Source organism: Pygoscelis adeliae, unplaced genomic scaffold, assembly GCF_000699105.1.
Source record: "Pygoscelis adeliae isolate BGI_AS28 unplaced genomic scaffold, ASM69910v1 Scaffold280, whole genome shotgun sequence".
NCBI classification, from domain to species: Eukaryota; Metazoa; Chordata; class Aves; order Sphenisciformes; family Spheniscidae; genus Pygoscelis; species Pygoscelis adeliae.
The window spans coordinates 452,747-464,924 of NW_008823944.1; the positions used below are offsets into that span (position 1 = coordinate 452,747).

At 37.1% G+C, this 12,178-nt stretch overlaps 1 protein-coding gene across 7 annotated transcripts in view; it reads left to right on the plus strand.

Moving 5' to 3' along the window:
* The window catches only part of CLASP2 (cytoplasmic linker associated protein 2), a 151,934-nt gene that overhangs the window by 11,719 nt on the left and 128,037 nt on the right, over positions 1-12,178 (plus strand). For all 7 annotated transcript variants that reach the window (XM_009320963.1, XM_009320939.1, XM_009320946.1 and 4 more), the window contains exon 2: positions 2,423-2,501. In XM_009320963.1, the coding sequence (XP_009319238.1) occupies positions 2,423-2,501 (79 nt within the window). The remainder of the gene's footprint in view (positions 1-2,422; positions 2,502-12,178) is intronic.

Consider the following 12,178-nt stretch of genomic DNA (forward strand, 5'->3'; position numbering starts at 1 on the left):
CCCCACCCCCACCCCCAGCCCCAAACCAACCAACCAAAAAAAAAAAAGGGCAAAAAAATGCCACAAAGAACCCTCCAAACCCTAAAGGCTAAGCACTGGAGGAATTAATCAAGAAATACTCTCCATCTTACTCGGAACTCTTCTTTGGGATTAGTAAAGAGTAGATCTGTAGTAAAAACAGCCATGCATGCTTCACTTTTTTAAGTATCTCAGCTGCTGTTCAGAATGGTAGAAGTCTTCAAGAGAGATTTTAGAAAGACAGTCAAATGTGCAGAGAAGAGAGAGACTCTCTGTAAGTACCTTTACAAAAGGAAAAGCTGTGGTTTGTGCATTGATGGACACCAAAATACTTGCACAGGAAGGGTAACTTAAAAGTTGTCACTGGAAGACAAGCCTAAGGTGGGGCTTGTAGTCAGGAAACAGAAACATAGGAAAACAATGTATATCCAGAATGAATTTCTTATTTCTTTCAGGCATCATTTTTTAGGTTGTGATTTTGTCTCGGGTCTCACATAGTTTGACAATCTGGAAAAGAACATTAAAGGAAAGAGCTTTTGGGAAGCTTTGACATTACCATAAAAGCTGACTTCCATTTTTTGTTTAAGTTAGTTATCAATTACAGGATTCTGTTTTCTCATCCTAAGCCATAGCTGCAGTCACTTGTTGGCAATATATTAATTTAAGCCAGTGATGCCATCCACTTATATTTGCTATTCTCTGTTTTAGTATGTAATAAAATTGTGTAAATTTGCAAGTAAGTTGTACTAACTTGGAACTAAGTTTTGTACCTCCTGTTTAAAAGGAGATCTATTGTACTAATACTGCGTTTATTAAAATCTGCTTAATTATGCGGTTACTTCAGATCCTAGATTTTATGGGGACCTTATTTGTCCAGTTTCCTGTGGAAACAAGGCTCACTTGATCCTGTGTGTGTGGGCCATGTGTATTCACATTCATCTCCCGTCAGTTTTTTTTTTGACCTGTTGTCTAGTGTGGACAATTGTGACAGATAAGGATCTTGAGGAAACTGTTATCCAAGAAAATGCGGTTCCAAGTTTTATGAAAATAAATAGCTAATAGAGGGGAGTAATTCTGCTCATGTCTTCACGTGGAAAAATTTGCAGTGCATGTCTTACTAGAAAATAAAGAAGAGGAAAAACTTATGAATGCCTGAGCTTCAGGAGGTCCTTCCTTTGGCATTTGTACCTTCATGGGCAGCAAATTGAGTTAACTACCAAATGTGAAAATGCAGGCTCTGGTGTTGATAATGAACTATTATAGGAAATTAGGAATGAAGTCTTGGAACAGTATGCAGGATAGTTAAGGGCAAAAAAAGTCGTTAAATAATTTAGTTTAACTGATCATTGTTCTTGTTTCTATATTAGCGGTTATTGTCCTCTCATCTAGTTTCTGTTCATAGATGGGAACTTCCTCACAATCCCGGTAGTATTTTGAACTTCCTTTTATTTTCCAATTTTTTTTTTAACTTGTTTTTTTTGTTTTTGAACAAGAGCAAATGAAGAGAAATAAAACTTCCTTAGCTTAACAAGCAGGTGGACAAATGGTGTGGTGTGAACTGCTAGGGAAGACAGTATTAGCTTGGCTCAGTTGTTTTCTTTTGGGAGTTTGGAAAACGATGTAATGACCTTAGTGGATGAGCTAAGTAGCCAGGTTGAAGTAAGCTCTTAGCATCTGGGAAACTGTTTAAATCATGTTTTTTTTCCGGTCTGTATTAGTACTTATATTTGGGGGCTTAGTTAGTTTTGCATTTTAAGCTGTTTGCTTTTTCTGAGTCTGGTAACTTGCACCCCCCTTCCTCCCCCCCCTTTTTTTTGTGGTGGTGGTGGTTGTTGTTGTTAAGGCATTCTGTTCTGTTCCTTTCAGCAGCTTAGAAACCTGGTAGAGGAAGTAAGGCCTAAAGCCTTACTGGTACCTGTTTCAAAAGAATTTTGATTTTCAGTTAATACTGAGTTAGACCTCTAGAGTCATCTTTTAAAGAAAATGCGGGACAGAACTGTAGTCCTAATATATGATCCAGAGAGGAGAAAAAAAAAAAAAGAGCTTCTTCCAACTCCTTAGTCCTCATAATTATTAATTTGAATTTTAATCATTTGTAGTTAAAAATATTAAAACATTGATTTCTAAAATTTATTTTCTTTCTGTTTTAAGATAAGTACTGAAAAATCTGAACTGCTCTGGTATATGTAAATATACTTGATCCATTCCAAACATATTCTGATAATTCCTTGGCAGCTTTCATTAAGACAAAGTTATCAGCTCTCTAACTGGAACTTTAATTTATCTTTAGGTTAAGATACAGTCTTTCAGCATGCTTGCATATATATGTCTAATTTCTTTAAAATATATTCTAAAGAATTCTTTAGTGATCTGTTTTGTATATCTAATGCTTTTGTTTCAACAGGTAGCATTACTGGGATTAGATGTTTTAGGTGCCTTTGTCAACAGACTATCAGGACGCTTTAAATCCTATATAGGAACTGGTAAGTGAAATATAGCTTGCTTTTTCTTAAGAACAAAAAGTAAAAGACGCTTTTTTTTCTTCTCCCCTAGCAGCTGAAATGGAACATGTTGAAAGCTTTCTGAGCTAATTATAATATATTGGTAGGCATCTTATTGCTGTTGTTGGAATTTAAATAGTTTTATGTTAACTTGTAAATATTCATTTATCATGCAATCACGGATTTCTAGGTGGTGGTTGGGATTTTTTAAAGGTTCCAGGAATATCTTTTCACTAATTAGTTTCATGCTATATAGTTGCTTACTGCTCCCATGCTATGTACTTTCCTACCACTCCCCAAGGCAGTCATCGAAAAATTACATTGGGACTTAAGTGTTACCTTTCACTTGTGTTAAAGATTGAAGGTTTTATTTGCAGATCACTTTAATTAGAGCCTTACATCTGGTGAAACCTGTGGTCTCAGAGGACTATGTGTCCACCTCCTGTTAGATAACTGGACTGTAGCTTTCAGTAGTCTAAACTTTCTATGGGATGAAAAAAAGTACTAACTGTTGTTCTTATGTGAAATGTTTACTCGAATGAATTTCAAATTAATGGATCTACATGTGCCTGAGTATGAAACAGTTGTTCTGGGAAGTATGAGCAAACTACGCTGCTCAACTAATTTTGTGCTGTCCTTGAAAACAGATAGCGATACTCGGGCATTAACATTGGTGTTATATCACTGGCTATTTTTAACAGTAAGTTTCTAGCTTAATGTCCTGCTCCAAAATTTGCGTGAATTATCTTGCATCTTGTTCCCAAATGCCCAGCTATCTCAAATTGTCTGTCAAAATGTTAAGCTTCCTCTTCTTTACGTGTCTACTTTTGTATTTAAGAGTTAAGAAATCAGCAAAATTTGAAAGTTTAGGAATACAAAGTATAGTTTATGACAAGTTACTAACTAAATTCATTGTAAGCATATTTCAGGATGCTGTAAACTACTGCAGTAGTGCGCTACAGAATTTAAATCTGTTTTGTTGCAGAGGGTTTTTCTTTGGCTGGTTAGTTTTGTACTGGAGCAGTGTAAGGGAACTGGAGGCATATTGTGCTATGCAGAATATTGATTTCTGAATAGTCTTCATTTGTAGCTACAAACAGTGCTAGGCTTCCGAGTGTTACTCTGTTTTGATTTATATTTTAGTGGTGTGTAGAACTTAAAGTTATAGCAACGTTATTAAAGCTTGGAAAGCTTTTTCATTTCTTCTGGTTTTGTTTTTTTAAACTGTGAACTATTGAGAATAGTTTGAAAACACTTTTTTTTTGTCCCAGTATTTGAGTAGTTTGAGATTATGAGCAAATTAAAGATCTAAACTTCAGTACTTAGTAGCATTTGTATTTAAACAAAAAAAGAATACTGGCACTGGGTGACCATTGAACATGTGTAACGTCAATAGACATCTGAAGCTGTGTATTCCAGAAGTACTTTTTAGAAAAGCTGAGTAGTAGTGCCTTCAACAGAAATTGGTCTTCTGAGCATCTCTAGAATCAAGACCTGTAGAATGCATTATGCTAAATGTGCAAGTCACTGTTGTGCATGATCAGCTTTTATATAAGCTTAACAGACACTGAAACGTTAGTCTCAGTAAAGGCAGAAAACAATCTATATTTTAGATTACTTTTTTGAAGAGTGATTTATAGTGTGAATTATCTTCAGTTGGTAGCTGTCTCTCCAAGTCTGATAACAAGATTTGGATCGTTTTCAGTTTTTGTCAGTGAAGCAGTAATACAAAAACTTCATTGTAAGTGTCTGGGAGTGTGGATAGTCTGGGGTTTACGAGAGTAATTAAAAACACACCGGTGAGCAAGAAAACTGCTTCCTTCAACAAAACTTAAAGAACCAGCAGTTTCCCAAATCATGTTCTGTTGACTCCGCAGGTTTGGCTTCCAATGTAATCTGAGAATGACTTACTGGAGTCAGACCAAAGACTCGTGTGTGTCTGCAGATGCCTGAGAAGAAAGTAAGGACAGGACAAACATGCAGTGATAAGTCCTTCAGTATGACCCCCCTAGCTGTCAGCAGTCTTGCAGTTTAGGGCCAGCTGAGGCGGATGGTATCTTCAGTGTCTCCCCTGTCACCCTGTTTTCCTACAGCTTTATCTGGTTAGTTTTTGAACCCACAAAAGACCTTTGCCTTCTACAGTGTTCTGTGGTAATACGTAATTATGCAAAACTCTTGTTTTGGACTGGCTGCCTGATAACTTGATGCTTGCTAGACCTTGTGTTAGAGAGGTGAGCCATCATTTCTTATCTCCTTGACTGCCAGTCTTCATTTTACAGATCTCTTCTGTGTCTCTCCTCTGCTATCCTTCCCCCCTCCCGCCGGCCCCGGGTAAGAGTCCCAGTCTAATTCTTTCTTGTATACACATGGTTCCACAGCTTTTATTGTTCTTGTTTCCCCTTTCAGTGCCTTTCTGTTGTAGTGCTTTTGAGTTGAGGAGGCCATAACAGCACAGACACAGCATGTTTATGGTGGCATAATTCTGTTTGGTTTTATTGTCATCTATTACTTTCATAAGTATTGATAGTCTATTTCTTTGTTACATCGCTGCTTCCTGAAAATTGACCTAATATATTCATGACACTGTCTACTGTAACAACCTGTTTCCTCTGCAGTGATGGTGGATTTAGGGTTCACTGTCCAGGGTGGTGTCTCTTTCTCCATGCCTTTATCATTATGGTACCTTCCTTCCTGTAAGACCCCTTCTTGAGAACTATGTGAAAATCCAACTGCATTCTGTTAGCGGAGTTACCTTCTGCACAGCTGTTCTACAGAGAGCTCTTACAAGTTTGTGAGGTACCATTTCTTTTTATAAAAGCTATATTGTCTCTTCCATGCCATAGCTGACTCTGTTTGTACTAACTCTAACTATAGTGACTTCTTTACAGAGGCCAGAAGAAAGTAGAATCATTTAGGTTGGAAAAGACCCTTAAGTTCATCGGGTCCAACTGTTAACCTAACACTGCCAAGTCCACCACTAAACCATGTTCCTAAGGACCATGTCTACGCGTCTTTTCAATACCTCCAGGGATGGAGACTCAACCACTTCCCTGAGCAGCCTGTTCCAATGCTTGACAACCCTTTCAGTGAAGAAATTTTTCCTCATGTCCAATCTAAACCTCCCCTGGCACAACTTGAGGTCATTTCCTCTCGTCCTATCGCTAGTTACTTGGGAGAAGAGACTGACACCCACCTCACTACAACCTCCTTTCAGGTAGTTGTAGAGAGCGATGAGGTCTCTCTTCAGCCTCCTTTTCTCCAGGCTAAACAAGCCCTGTTCCCTCAGACGCTCCTCATCAGACTTGTTCTCCAGACCCTTCACCAGCTTCGTTGCTATTCTTTGGACATGGTCCAGCACCTCAATGTCTTTCTTGTAGTGAGGGGCCCAAAACTGAACACAGTATTCGAGGTGCGGCCTCACCAGTGCCGAGTACAGGGGCACAATCACTTCCCTACTCCTGCTGGCCACACTATTTCTGATACAGGCCAGGATGCCGTTGGCCTTCTTGACTGCCTGGGCACACTGCCGGCTCATATTCAGCTGGCTGTTGACCAACGCTGCCAGGTCCTTTTCCTCTGGGCAGCTTTCCAGCCACTCTTCCCCAAGCCTGTAGCGCTGCATGGGGTTTTTGTGACCCAAGCGTGGGACCCGGCACTTAGCTTTGTTGAACCTCATACAGCTGGCCTCGGCCCATCGATCCAGCCTGTCCAGGTCCCTCTGCAGAGCCTTCCTACCCTCGAGCAGATCAAGACTCCCACCCAACTTGGTGTCGTCTGCAAACTTACTGAACATGCATTTGATCCCTTCATCCAGATTGTTGATAAAGATATTTAACAGAACTGGCCCCAAAACTGAGCCCTGGGGAACACCACTTGTAACCAGCCACTAACTGCATTTAACGCCGTTCACCACAACTCTCTGGGCCCGACCGTCCAGCCAGTTTTTTACCCAGCAAAGAGCGTGCCCATCCAAGCCATGAGCAGCCAGTTTCTCCAGGAGAATGCTGTGGGAGTACTTTTAGTTCAGGTTTTAGATGTAACCTCTTTGTTACATCTGGATGTGAAAATTGCTTAGAAGTAGGAAAAAATAAGCTTTTTTTTCCCCTCTGAAACTTTTACAAATTTTCCATAGTTATGCATTTGAGAAGAATCAACTATTCTATGCAGATTGCTGTTTTAGCATTTTTTTTGTATCTTGGTTATGTCCAGCTAGGTCATTGTTTGATGTGAACATAGTTGATGAGGTGGGTAATCATGTATTGTAAATTCGCAATTCATACAGGTGATATGAGGAGAAAATAAAGATCATGGTATCAAGCCTGAAAATGTTGGGAAATTTGGAAGCAAAATACTTCAACTAAGTAATGAGGTTCTCTATAGACCCACAGGAAGTCTTAGTAGTATTTTATATGGTGGACATTTACTTTCTTCTCTTTTGGTCAAATAAATGTGAGTATATTATTTTTCAAAGAAAAGCATAATACGACTTTTCCAGGCAATTTAATTATTACTTTGAAATATTCAAACTATAGTTAAGTTCTTGTTTATTGCAGTAAGTTATTGTAGGTACTTGCATTCTCACTGAAGATCAGGATTGCACCATGAATATAGTGAAGGAAGATGTATATGTAAAATACCTATCTATTCTGTTTTCTGCCTTTTTAAAAATACAATGAATCCTATTTTCTAGGTGAAGTTTCACTTTTATAGCCGTATTTTATCATAAAGTACCTGGAACCTTAAATGTATTTTTGTCTTAATAAAGAGTGTTACATTTTGGTGACCCTGAGATGTTTTTATTCATGATTCAAAACTTGTAAATGATGGAAGTATAATAGCATATTACCCAACTATCATATGACAAAACATTTTTTTTTTTCTCCATGTTTAATTTCCTGTTCAGTTACAATGGCGATGAATTTCTTTAAGTGCAGAGGAAAAAAAGTAACTAATGTGACTGAATATTCACCCCCATAAGCATTACAGGCTTTTTGTGAAGAAGTAAAAAACACAAATGCTTTATTATTATTTCCATCTTTACAGCCTACATATATGCTGTAAATTAGATTTGGGTAAAATCAATACGATAGTTGTAGGACAGATGCTTTCCAATATTCTGAAGAGCGTGTTAGTGATCATTGTATTGAAGTATAATGCCTGATAAGAGACTTAATTCAGTTTCCTAGGCAACAATCGAATGTTGCAGTAACTTTCTTCCAAGGTGTTATCCTTTTATGATTAACCACATTGTACGCTCTCTGCAGCTGGCATCAGTGTTCTGGGAACTTGGACACACAAATTTGGAATCTCTTCTTTAGTATTTCCAGTGAAAATGCTTAAAAATACTTTACAAGCAATAAATATCAGGGTATGTGTTAGTTCATAAGACTATATGACTATATTCTGGAAAAAATGAAGCGGATCAAGGAGTGTTTGAGTATTACATCTTGCAGTATTTAAACCTACTGCTTGATCTGTGATTAAAAGAGATTACATAAGAGTACATAATTACCCTGTCACAATCTCTTCCCAGGTGGTGGCATTAATTATTAAAATACTATATGTCAGAAATAAAAGAGAATATTAGAATTATGGACAAATGTGACTGGATGATAGAGTTTCTGGGAGAAGTCCCTACTCACACTCGCAGTTTCGTTTTCTAAAATGGGTGAATGTTATTTTGCCCTCTTGTTATTGTCAAAGGGATGGGAAAAGAAAAAGAATAATACAGGTATATGGAATCTGTTTCAATTTTAATGTGGTGCTACGTCATATTTTTCTGCGTATGTTGAACTGTCCATTAGTCTATGATATAATTATATTGTCATTCTTTTTCACATACAACCTTACAAGATGCTGCAAAATATATTTGTTTTCTGCAAATTAAAGGAAAGATACTTGACACTTAAAAAAGACCACACACAGATACATGTTATATTTATATATGTACATATATGTGTAAGTCTGACTATAGATACACATTTTATACACAAAAGCCCTATATGTAAATGTGTGTATATGTGTAATAGCAGTTTCAAATTTTTCTTACTGTAAAAAGAAACCAGTGGGCAAAAATAATTTTGGAGGATAGTTGTAGTGCCATATACTAAGATTTGAAACCAATTTGAAGTGTTTGAATTCTTTCCCAGGTGGCTTCTAGAAGTGATGGAAGAACCTTTAAATTAGACTCTTCAGAATAATTTAAATGCTCTTTCAAATTTATTGTCATAATTAAGCATGCAAGTATGTTGCCTGATTTATTTTAAAGCAGTTGTAAGCACTTGCAATGTGCGTTAATTTTTTGTGTGAATTTGGATTAAAAGCATTTGGTCCAAGAATTTAGAAGTATTTGTTTGAATAAGACTGCATTTAGATAAGTGACACCCAAGTTCTTAATTTTTGCTTTTTCTCCTGCTTAATGATTGAAATTTTTGGATGGAAGAGACTTAAATGTGCAGTTTAATCATGATGTGACTCTTCAGTTAGTGGTTTTAATGGTGGATGGAGAAATGCTTTCCTCAACACCATGAAAACCAAGAACTGTTTTAGCATGAGCTACCATGGATATATAGCATGTAGACAAATATTGGATCTTCAAGTTTCAGGGGCTGATGATTTTTATTCTTATTTTTCATTTTTATTAATTTCATTTAAATGTTGAGATTAATGGCAGGGTGTACTGTAAGATTCCAGATGACAAATGTTTGCAGAACACCCAAACATAAAACCTGGAATAACTTAGGTTGGAAGGGACCTTCAAGATCATCTGGCCGGTGTCTTTGCTTAAAGTATGGCCAACCTCAGATATGAGAGAGAACTTTGAAATTAAATCAAATAATTCAAGAAATTGAATTGCTCAGATAATGTAAAGCAAGCTTTTCTATTGATGTGAGAGAAGTCTTGTCTCAAAGATACCTTGTTGCATCTAAATGCAAGTCAGATGTTTTGTCTGACATCGCCTTTTCATTTTGCTGCTTATTGACCTCAGGAAAAGCTGTGTTGGATATGTGTTGTAGGATTTTCTTAAACAATAAAATGCTGAATATTTCAGACTTTTTTTTTTAGAAAAGGCTTTTAGAGGAGACTCCAATATTTGTATTTTTTTCACCAGAATAGATGTTTTGAATTGCTTTTATATTTTCAAATTTAACAAAGAGATGAACTATCTGCAATTTCCCAGAAAATTCTTAAATTTTCTTTGGTTCCCTCGATAGTAAATAATCGTAGCTAATTGTCATAGCTGATTTAAGCTGCGACATTTTTTCATCTTGATGACAGATTCCCTAAAGCTTTAGTAAAAAAAATAAATAAAAAGCTGTGCAGCCTTTTAAAGCTCTTTATGTCCTGGCTGGCTAGCACTGGAATTTTTTAGTAGTGGGAATGAATGTTACCTGAAGTATTCCATGCTTGAGTGTTAGGCTGTGATTTAGAGTACCATCTGCTTGCTGGCTGTGGACACTTCACTGTATGACACCTAGAAATTCAGTGCCATTAAATAGGAGTAGAGAAATCCTAGCCTTCCTTGGTTTCTGTTTGGTTCTAATTAATGCTAGTTCTGTAAAAACCTGGCCTAGAGCTAAGAAATTTCAGAAGATGACATGAACATTTGTTCTCTACCTTCTAGTTTTCTTGCTGGTTTAATACAGCTCTTGAAACTCTTTGGCCTTGAAGGGTCTCTTCTCATGTTCCTGAGACTGAGACCCTGATAGATTAATGGATGCATCATATTAAAAAAAAAAAAGTGTTTGTTTTCTCCCTCCATGACTGGTGAAGAAGAGTATCTCTCACTAATCCTGTTAATGCTTTTCTTAGTTGGCTCCTGGAGAGACCCAAAAAAGCACATTAATGTCTGAGGTGGCTTTTGATTAAACTTACTGTGGACTGGACTTTATCTTGAGGAGGGGAGCAGCGAGGCCTTCTCTGAGCGTCTGCTAATGACTCTTTGCTTAGAAGTAGTCCTTGGCCATGTGGGTCTGTCAGGCCAGCCCTATTGCTGGCCCTGTAGGAGCCTCTGTGGGATTCCTTTCTCTCCTGTGCATTTTACCCAGAAGAACAGAGACTGCTCTAATTGCAGAGGCAGCCGTTTTCCTCCCTCCTTTCTAATGGCAGCTGTTTAATGCTGTTGCCTGAGCTGGCAAGGTTTCTGAGAAAACTGGGAAGGTATTGCTGCCTAGGTTTAATCTATTTCTGTCCTCAAAGCCTTTTCTTTTAATGTCTAAGACAAGAAGTTAGACTTTTTAGTAACAGAATTTTTGCCAACACTGATGTTTTGTTGGTAAAGATTCTTACTTGCTTAATGCTTTTTTGTAAGTCTTTGCCGACGTACTATCTAAAGTTGGTTCACAGAAATGGGTAGGCATGAGCAGGTATACGTAAAATGGGCACTTATAAAGAGCCACTTATAAGTGGTCGAGAGAGAAGGAATAGAGAGGAAGCTGTGAGCGATAATACAAACTGAAAAGCTCCATATTTGTGTCATAACAGAAGGAACTCTTGTTAAAGTTTAACAAAAGGAAATTGTTTGTGCTACCTATGGCATTCTTTGCTTCAGGGGGTCATACAGTTAAGCTGCTCAGGATTTTTAAAAATATATTGGATGCCGTTCTAGGCACTGACTTCTGTGATTTACTTGTTTATTAATTAAATGAATTTAATTTAAATTAAATATTTAAACTCTCAAGGCTGTACTCTGACTCTCCAGGCTGGTTTTAGCTTTAACTCTTGCATCTACTGTCCAACTAATGGTGATAAAATCATTATGTGAATTTGTATAAATGAAAATTTATTTAGGTTTACTGAGCCAAGAGAAGGAAGACAGACAATGGAAAAGAAACTGATGGGATAATAAGCTCTGTTAGGGATATAATAGAAGGGTAACTATTATGCAATTAGGAAGGAAAAAGGCATAAATAGCTCCTCAGATGTAAATAGCAGGTCAGTTTGAGGTAGATCTGATAGAATTAATGTGTGCTATAGAGTGTTTTTACTAACGCTTCTAAGTTTTCTTCAGTAATCAAATCTTGTAAAATCGTGGTATAGCAATGTAGAAATCTTAACAGGAAAAACTCAGGAGTGGCTGGTAGTGATAGGAAACTTTGACAATATGCTAAAATGTGGCGAAAAGGCAAATTGAACAGGATATAGCGCTTCTTGGCTTTGCAAAAAATAAGCAGCAACTGCAGAGGGAATCACCATCTCCTAAATTTAGTGTAATGTTTCTCTGCATATCAGCAGAAATAAATAAAAGGAAGAAAGTCATATGTTATTAGGTTTTCCAGAATCCCTTTGAAATAATTAGACACTAGGCAACAGAAGTAGTAAGATGGATAAGGTTAATATAAAACAGTAGGAGTGCGTGAATCCATACTGAGTATGATAAATTATATACTTCATTGGGTAACTTGTTAGGAGACTACAACTTTGAATACTGCCTTCGTGCATGGTCCTACTTCTCCTTCCTCACCTTTCGTTTAACTCCAACATCTATTTGAGATTGTTTAGTTTACAGACTGATGCCAGAAATGACCAAATGCATATACTTGCACTGCAGCATAAAGAAGGATGCTAATTTGATAATGCTGATGAGAAAGCATATAAAACTTAAAGGAAAAGTATCAGCCAAAATGATATTTGGAATGAAGTTAGGGGAGAAAAAAAAC